Below are 9,376 nucleotides of genomic sequence, written 5' to 3'. Positions count from 1 at the left end.
CTATTGTACAGCTTGGGTCAAAATTGCCTAGATGCTGCTCAATGAGCTTCCACTAGTTTCCAATGGTTTTGAGTTCCCTCCTTTCACCTGTTTCCATCTATTGGGGGGGGGGGGCAGCAAACCCCCCTCACTCCCCAAATACCTACTTTGTTGAATCTTAAATTCTCATGTTCTACTTGTGAATACTTTGCACTGCAAGATGAGTGTATTCTTCCTGTTATGGCACAACATACCTGCTCATAGCTATCTGAATAGCAGAAGGAAGAGGATTTATGAAAGACTATTAGCTGTGCCCCTTCGAAGTTCTCACGTACCTTTCACTGCTTCCAGTCTGTTCTAGCAATTATTCCTAAACTTCTTCATTAAAAACAAACCAAGAATTCCTATGTTTTTCTTTAAAACGTTAATGCCATTATTGCTGCTTTGTTCTTGATGCTAAAAAGTTCTTCCATTTATTTTCTGATTTATACTTATTGTGCAAGTACCTTCTGCAATGTTTTTTCACCCTTTTCTTCTCATATATTTCACTTGATTCTTCCCCCACCAACACGCTTATTGAAAGTTTCTGTTCTGAAGTTTGCTTTTGTGTGTCTGAAATTTGACTGTGGCAAGTGACTAGTATATTTTCTGCTTGTTTCACATCTCACTGATTCTTACGAAGTTTGGAAACTGAAGGAAAACTTCAGTGTGAGGCTCCATTTGTTGTTCTGTCTTCCTGAGCGCTACCGTAATTTTCTCTCCTGTCTCTCTGGGTACATGAAGAATAGGAAACTCCTGGAAAAAAAAAAATGCAGCTGTAGGCACTGAATGTGAGTTCTAGGTGCTTGCAGGCTTTCTTCATAATTAAATGCTTAAGCTGGTAATGATGAAATTAAAAATAGACTAGCAGGTCTGTTAGGAAGCCTGAGCAGAGAGAATGCAGAGATCTTGTGTTTACCAAATACATTGCTGAAGCTTTGCATCACGGACTGGCTTCCACCTTCAGCATTTCCAGGCAACTCTATTTCTAACAGTGTTTCTCTGAATCCCATTTTCTGTATCACCTGATCAATGTTCTCTCTCTCCAGCAAAGAAGTGTGTGTCCCTGTATCTTTGGCTCCTGATAATTGTCTTGCATGGCAATTTGATCTTCCAAGTTTCCTTATCACTAAAAGCAAGGATTTTGAATCATGTCTCAGGGCCCTAAGCCTGCAGGCCAGTTCCTTGTAGCCAGCATTGGTATATGGTTGACTTTTCTTCAGCCTTATCACGATGTATTTGGTGTCAAAAACCTTCCCACCCATTACACTCTTAATCATACAAAAAAGTTTAATTTTTAAATTAAAGGGTTTAATTTTTAAACTTTTTAAGGTGATAGAGGAAAGAAAACCAAAGGATATGCCTTTCTCTACTTAAGGCAAGAGATTGAATTACTACAGGTAATCACTGTATCTCCTCAGAGCTTGGCTTACTATATCATCTCAGTGTACCTCCCCACTGATCTCCCATAGTGGGCTTTTAATAAGGCAGCTACATGCAGAGCAGAAGGGGTGGCAACTGCCCTAGTGTCTCTTCTAAGCTGCCCCAGTGCTTGTCCTGTCACTGATATCAAGGGCAGACTCAGAGAGTGGGTGCACCTATGGAAAAGATACTGCTTTCCCTTAACTTGTATGTTTTCTTAGACAAACTATTGGAAGGCATTGAAAACTAGCAGCGCTCAACTTCCATGCTGCATCATTAGCTTGTATTTCTCTAACACCCGGTTTTCTTAGTGGTAGATGTGAGCTCCTTGGAGGTCTACCCTACATCCTTGGCCAGGAAGGGCAACCCTTAGCGTTAGTCCCATCATATTTGGGCTGGAAAAGGCAGCTCTGTATGGCTATTGAGGCACCAAGACATTTGAATTACAGTTCACAATCACTGGAGAAAATAGGCTCCAAGGTATCTGATGTTTCCCTTTGGCCTGTCAGGACCCACTATGCTGTTATTTGTTGTTGTAATGGATCCTACCAAGCTTGTCCTGTAGCTCATCAGCCCTGACCTTGGCACTCTCCAGTAGCATAATTGTGGTTGAGATGAAAATAAGTGCAATGTTCCCATTGCATCAGTTAAGAATGTTTTTACAAGGAGTTTCTAACGCTGTAAAAGTGTTTTTGAAATGACGTAACTTCTGCTTAAACCTCAGTTTCTCTTGCAGGCTCTGAATATGGGGCTCTAAATGTTTTATATTAACTGTTAAAGACACTCTTAGAGATTCAAAGACACTCTTAGAGATTCTCTTACAGAAATTGTCTTTTTCTGCACAACAGCTAATCCAAGCCAGTAGTTCATTTAAAAACAAAGGGGTATGTGCTCTGATAATATATGCTTTATAATAACAAATTGAGGAAGGAAATTTAGTAGAATTAATTGTACCATTCACTCATGGATTAAAAAGAAAATGATCAGTTTTGGTATACAACAAAGCTAATGCCGCCTTTTCGCTAGAGGTTCTATAAGCTTTAAATATGCAGCAGCTTTAAGCATACTGTGCCTTTTTCATGTTAGACACATCCTCTTTACACTCCTTTGAGCAGTTTGGATGTTTGTGGCAACTCTCAAAACTGACAACTCTTGTGCTGCAGAAGACTCAAAGGGTTCAGATGAAAAATTTATTTTAACTTTTGATCCCCATCCCTCCTTGACAGAAAAAGTGAACTTTTAGCCATTACCGAACCTGGAGAAGATAGTTTAGATATTAATAGAAATAACAGGAATGAGAGAACCTTGGTATATGCCCTGGCTTGTGAGAAACAGGTTCTGCCTTTCAGTGACATAAACCCATTTTTTTAATGGCTATAATTGTGTTACTGCTGACTTATTGAATCCTCTGTTTTGAGAAAATTGCACCACCCTGTTTGAATGGCTTGATAGTTAAAACTCCACCTAAGCCAAAGGAGATGAGTGTAGGAATTTTGAGGGAGGAATACTTTTAAAATTCCATCCCTAGTTTATTAGTAAGGAATTCCTAGTGCTGGAATTATCTGGAAGACCATCTCTGAAACTGTAGTCTTTGTTCACTATCTTATCATTGTTCTTTCTGGGCCTCAAGATTTCTTGGGGTTCTTTGTTGGTTTGGTTTTGGGTTTGGGTTTTTTTTGGCTTAACTGAGGTACCAGACATTAAATATGTGCAACATATCTGGAAGAATAGACAGAAAACTGGTATCAACACAAATAAAAATGTGTATAAAAGATTTATTGTAAACAAAACATTTCTGTGCAAACAGTGAAGAAAAAAGACTTCTGTTTTTTTAAAAACGCCACATGACTTTGTAAAATGTAAACCCCACCAAACCTACTCTGTTGGTACTCTATGCAGTAACAGTCCACAAATAGTCCACTCAAGCCACTTACGTAATTGGCTTTGATTTTTCTTGCACAGCGGAGCTCAAATCTGTCAGGTTTAATGTTGGCTCTTAAACAAGACCTATTCTTAATATCTCTGATATAGGAAGGCAAAGAATGACCCAACAAAATGGAAACAGAGCCACAGCAACATGGAGCCTGCCTCTGTCAGCTTCTCAGGCCCTCAGTGTGTGATCCGCAGCCAGCACTTGTTGGGTGAACCTCCTCAGCATGGGCCCCTACCAGCCATGGAAACTGCCCTCTCTTCTTTACCCAGGCTGTAAAAATCAGGCACAGAATGTTCCTCCAGCTGGTCAAATTCATTAAGGCGGAAGTGAGTTGCCAATTTGTTTACCATTCGTTTCAGAGTGACAAAGGCTGCAATGACTTGGAAAGTGAGGAAGAAGGCAAAGACAATATGGACCGCTCGCTCCAGTGGCTGAATTTTCAGACCTTCATTAAATAGCAAGAAGAGAATTATAGGCAACTGCAGGAGGAGACTCAGGAGCCAAAACCCAGCCAGCTCAGGGACCTATAACAGGGAGATATCACCTATTAACTGGCAGTTGGAGATGAAAAAATACAAAACTTTGTGGAGAAAACCACATTTTTTTTAATCTTCCAAAAGCCACACATCATGTAACATGCCAAAAGTGAGGTAATGTTTCCATATACTGTGTTTTTAACTGTACTTATTTTTTCTGACAGAACAGTTTGGGGAGCGAGAGGGCTCTCTTCTGAGGGAAGACTTCTTGGAATGCACAAAAGTGGAAGATGATGCCAAGGGAATAGACGATTCAGACTGTAACTTAGAGAAATAACTTAAATCTCTTAGATGAACTGGTAGACTATTTTATTTATGTTCAACTTCAAAAAGCTCTCCTGCACAAATTAATATGTACATGCAATAACATACCTTCTCCTGCAGATTGCCCATGTATCCCAGATAGAGTCGAATGACCTCTATTAGAGAGGTTAGGATCATGATTGTGACCAGGATGAACTTGTAGTAATCTGACAAGACGGAATACTAGAGGGAAGAAGAGAGTAAAAGTTTCTGCTGTACTGCTTCATAACATGCTGTTTGTGATTAAATGAAGACACGGTATGCTACTGTAAGTTGACAGCGTTTTATTGGCTTTCAAATACTCTTGAACCTCCAGTTTCAAGAAATTTCCAAATAAACCTAATAGAGCTCACTGGAGTTAGAGGTTATCTCAGTATTAGGAGGTGTTTGATCAGAAACATATTACATTTGCAAACCATCACTTTCCTTCAGGACTCACCTTCAGATGGAGCGTGACAACTGTGCTGAGCCACCAAAATGGGAAAAAATAAACGTTGAAATAAAGGGACATCTGCAGTGGTAAACTGGAAACTATTTCGTTATCTGTAGATAGAGAGAAATCTTCATAACTCCTAGTTTGTTCCATACTTGCCTTCCATAAATATGACAGAAAGATACTGCTCCATCTTAACTTCAAGCAGGGCATTAACACTCTTCCCAGTCAAATTAAACATTTAGAAATATTTTTACATATCCAGAGGAAAATCTCTACCCTATCCTGAGTTACACCATTTCCTGGAATTAATGCAACTTTCAGTTCACAGAATACAGAATTTCTATCACTTAGCCATATATTTGAGTGTCTGATTTTGATTACCTGGTTGTGGCTTAAGCTTATGGCTTACTCCACAATCTGACTGAGAGACTTAGCTCAAGTAGTGCTGTATACTGATATTGCAGAAAGTGTTATTTCATTGCTGTTCCTAAGAGAATGGCCAAAGTCTAGATGAGTGCATACTGCATTATCGATGATCCTCCTGAGTAAGGACCTACTGCTAGAGAGGATTGCATTGCCCACTCTTCATTTTCAATCTTTATTTAAACAGACATTTGGATGGAAGCGATGGTGCAAGAAGCCAGTCATTCTAGTTCTTAAGAGCTAAGAATTTCAAATATGTGTCAAACTAAAACTTATCCTTTAAAGTCTGGAGAGAACAAAATGTGTTCATACTATGTAGAGAAAGGCAAATATCAAACTCTAACATGCAGGCTGTAAATTCTATATTTAGGATTTAATAATAGCTTTTACAAGATTAGACTTAAACCAAGGAGAAACTTAGAAGGGTATTCTAAGGGAATCATTCATTTTTAATGGGTGAAGTTTTATCAACATAGTCTAGTTAAGTGATATTGCATCCATTTTACTGCAATTACCAACAGTCTCCTTTCTCATGTTTTCCCCAACTGAAGTTTGTAGTTACATCTTTACTTGGTACTACCTGAGCAAGTTTAGAAAGTATTCATTGGGACCTGCTGATACGTATTCAAGTCCTGTGCCCCTGTCTGTTACCATGGTGATATTCAATTGAAAATTAGTCTAGTCACATTGTCTCACTTCCAGCCTCAGAATCACCTCTCCTGACATTGCCTTCTCTTTCCATATCTTCCAACCATTCTCATACCTGTCTCTGTTCCATCTCAGTCTGGCATTCCTGTTTCCAGTCCAGCCACATGCAGCCTGGTACAGTCAGTTCCAGAAGTCTTTATGCCAGTTGCAGAAGTACTCATGGTAGCTACTAGACTAGGTGGGAAGGGAGGCGGATTTGGGAACAAAACTGGGACAGACCTTAAGGGTAGGGTGTGAGGGGCAGGGATTTGTTATACTGAAATAGAAGGTGCAAGACAACCAATACATATTTTTTAATAATCCTGTTTTTAAGCATCAACACTTTCTTAGATCTGCAAAGGAATGAAAATCTGTAGGTATCTCAAAAACAGTTTTGCTATCTACCTGAAATTGTCCCAGCTGTCCTAATGAATGAAACTCTTAAACACCAGGAGGACTTCAGAGAGCACCAAGATACAATTCTAAAATACTGTCTTATCTTTCAAAAAAACCATGACCATGCAATTACAAGTAACTATGTTTCTGCCCTATATGTGTTGAATGAAAACTTAATGGTTCATAGCCATTATTACTTAAAAACAGAGAAGCCAACAGGTCTAATTTCCATTGTGATGATGAGAACGTTTTGTGTATGTTAAAGGTTTCATTGACATAGCACTGGTACTTGTAACTTCTGCTCAAGTTTTAAAACTGTTTTGGATGAATATTTAGCAATATAAGCCAATTCTAAGTCATCTTTCTATCTCTAAATTGAAGTAATGCTTATTTTCTGGGATTGCTAACATTCATGGAAATGCCAGACAGTATTGCGATGGCCAATTCTTTGATGCTGAGGCAACCCACTAAGATACATATTGTGTAAACTTAGTTTTTTAAATTCTGATCTCCAACAAGTTAATGGTACATTCAGAATTGGTTTCAATGGCTTGGATTTTCACGTAGGAGTTTTCATGATGGGAAACAGAAATTACTAAAAATAGAAGCTATTCCTGGAGTTAAGAAAATATTTCAGTGTTGTTTGATAAATGAAATGAGGAATTAGTGTTAGCAGTGTAACTACACTGGCATAACTACACAAAGAAAATGAGAACTCCTATCTTGAAATATGAATGACTTTTTGATTAATTTTATCAGCTTGGAATGGATTTACAAGTTTAAATTCACATTTTAACTTCTATGAATATAACCTTTCTATGTAGACAGACTGTGTTTATTTTCATGGCTAGTGTCACTTCAAAGGTATGAAAAGAGGGCATGTTAGCCTGCAGGTTTCACTGGCAATATGATGAAGGAACAGTTATCAGTCCTTATGATAGACTTGGAAGAAGTATGAGAAAGCTGGCATATAGCCAATTTTGAGTTTTTGCTGCCTAATTCCAGCTGGGTACACCTCTTCATGCTTTAAGCATCTCGTGCCCTAACTGTGCAGGACTAGTGAGCTTAAAACAATAGCCCAGTTTTTATTTGTTCTGTGTTCTCCATAAATGATTTATATTTTTTATTTTGGCACAGGCAGAGCAAGTAACAACGAATTTTATCTGCAATATTTTATGCACTAAGGTGTAAAGGCAGCTACAGAGTGTTCTCCGTACCTGCTTTTAAATCGGACTGTTCGCCGTTTAGTATTTTAAGTGCAAAGGCATGTCTTTGCAGCATGTGACGTGTAGGGCGACAGAGCAGCAGCAGCCTGAACGACAGCGAAACCAGACCTCACCTAAAAGGCATCTCTGCTTTTCAGCGCCGGGCTGGCACCCCTGTCGCCTGGGCTACTCTGAGGCCTTCTCCCGGGCTCTTCCCCTTAAGCTGGGGGAGAGCGACGGGGCTCTGGGGCCGGCACCTCGGCCTTCCTGCCCGAGGACGGCGCAGGGGGGCACGGCTCTGCCTGACGGAACGGAGAGCCGGCCCGCTCCCCGGGGAGCCAGGCCCTTCCCCGGGGCGGGCGGACACGGCCCTCAGCGCCAGGCCCCGCCCCAATGGCCGCCAGGTGACGGTTGGCGGCGCCGCCGCCATCTTCACGCCCGGGAAGCTCTCCCCGCCCCAGCCGCACCCGTCGCCATTTTTGTTGCTGGCGCGCCGCCCGGTCAGCCGATACGCTTTACCTGCGCTGTCGCCCCGGTACTGCGGGCCGGTGCGGTGGCTGTCGGTGAAGACGGTGCGGCTGAAGGAGCCCAGCCGCCTCCTCAGGGGCTCGGGTAGCGACATGTTGCGACGTTGCCGTGGCGACGGGGCGGGGGCGTGCAGGCGCAGTGGAGAGGCCCGGGCGCCGCCGGTTTCCCGCCAGCCGCGGGCTGAGGCCTCGGCTCCCTCTGGGGCCCGGGTGCGGGGCGAGGCCTATCCCGGCGCAGGGGAGAGGAGAGCGGTGCTTCCGCCCTGTTCTAGTGGAGCTTTCTGGCAAGCCCAGAAATTAATTTATGATTGCTGGTATGATGTAAAAGCATGTTTATTTATGCTGTGCGTGTGAGAGTGGTCACTGTTGCCCCGGTGTGTGCTTGCACACACAGGTGCATTCCCGCTTCTGTCGTGTGTATGCGTGTGCACGGAGGAGAACGTTTTTGCTTGTCACCGTGTCGTGGTTTGGCCCCAGCCAGCAGCTAAGCACCACGCAGCCGCTCGCTCACTCCCCCTACCCCGATGGGATGGGGGAGAGAATCGGAGGAGTAAGAGTGAGAAACACCCCTGGGTTGAGATACGAACAGTTTAATAATTGAAATAAAGTAAAATAGTAATGATAATAATAACAATATAATAATGATAATAATAATATACAAAGCAAATGATGCACAATGCAATTGCTCACCACCCGCTGACCGATACCCAGACAGTTCCCGAGCAGCGATCGCTGCTCCCCGGCCAACCCCCCCCAGTTTATATACTGAGCATGGCATCATATGGTATGGAATAGCCCTTAGTTCAGTTTGGATCAACTCTTCTGGCTGTGCCCCCTCCCAGTTTCTTGTGCACCTGGCAGAGCATGGGAAGCTGAAAAGTCCTTGACTAGCATAAGCAGGACTTAGCAACAACTAAAACATCGGTGTGTTATCAGCATTCTTCTCATTCTAATTCCAAAACACAGCACTGTGCCTGCTACTAGGAAGAAAATTAACTCTGTCCCAGCTGACACACTGTCACTCTGCAGTCACGGTCCCTGCCTGATGAGGACCATCCGTCATCCCTGGAAAATGAAAAAGGCAGTGCCCAGCGGGGTGGTCACCCCAAGCCATTCCCGGCACAGTGAGCAGTAAGTCCAGCTGCGCCAGTTGCCCAAAAGAGTGTTTTGCCTCAGAGGTGCTGGTGTGTGCCAGCCCTGAGTGTCTTCCCTCAGCTCCTACATTGTTTGGTTCCTTTCTAATCAGAGTGGATTTTTTCTAGTCCGTTAGGGCAGGATTTGGGTTTTTCTGAAAAGGTAATTAGGAAATACCGGTCCAAGGAAAGCAGTTGCAGGACTGCTCTGCTTTTATCAGGATAAATCCAGGGGAATGATGGTCCTTGATGGTGGCTAGAGGGAGGGGGGAGTAAAATAAGGGTGGATATTGACAGAGTAATCATCATTACTTAAGATGAATATGAATGATCCTTGGTTTATGATAGATTCAGATA

The 9,376-nt window shown here is 42.3% G+C and overlaps 1 protein-coding gene across 1 annotated transcript; it reads right to left on the bottom strand.

The window, feature by feature from the left end:
- Window positions 1-3,591: 3,591 nt before the first annotated feature.
- TMEM17 (transmembrane protein 17) lies at window positions 3,592-7,981 on the bottom strand. The gene is made up of 4 exons (XM_075708384.1): window positions 7,879-7,981; window positions 4,652-4,755; window positions 4,282-4,395; window positions 3,592-3,897 (listed from the first exon to the last, which is right to left on the bottom strand). Exons 1-4 carry the CDS (start codon window positions 7,979-7,981, stop codon window positions 3,592-3,594), a joined length of 627 nt encoding a protein of 208 aa, XP_075564499.1.
- Between the last annotated feature and the right edge of the window lie 1,395 nt (window positions 7,982-9,376).

Source organism: Pelecanus crispus, chromosome 3 (genome assembly GCF_030463565.1).
Source record: "Pelecanus crispus isolate bPelCri1 chromosome 3, bPelCri1.pri, whole genome shotgun sequence".
Lineage (NCBI taxonomy): Eukaryota > Metazoa > Chordata > Aves > Pelecaniformes > Pelecanidae > Pelecanus > Pelecanus crispus.
The sequence above is the reverse complement of the archived record's forward strand: the minus strand, read 5'-3'. Positions and strand labels throughout refer to the sequence as shown.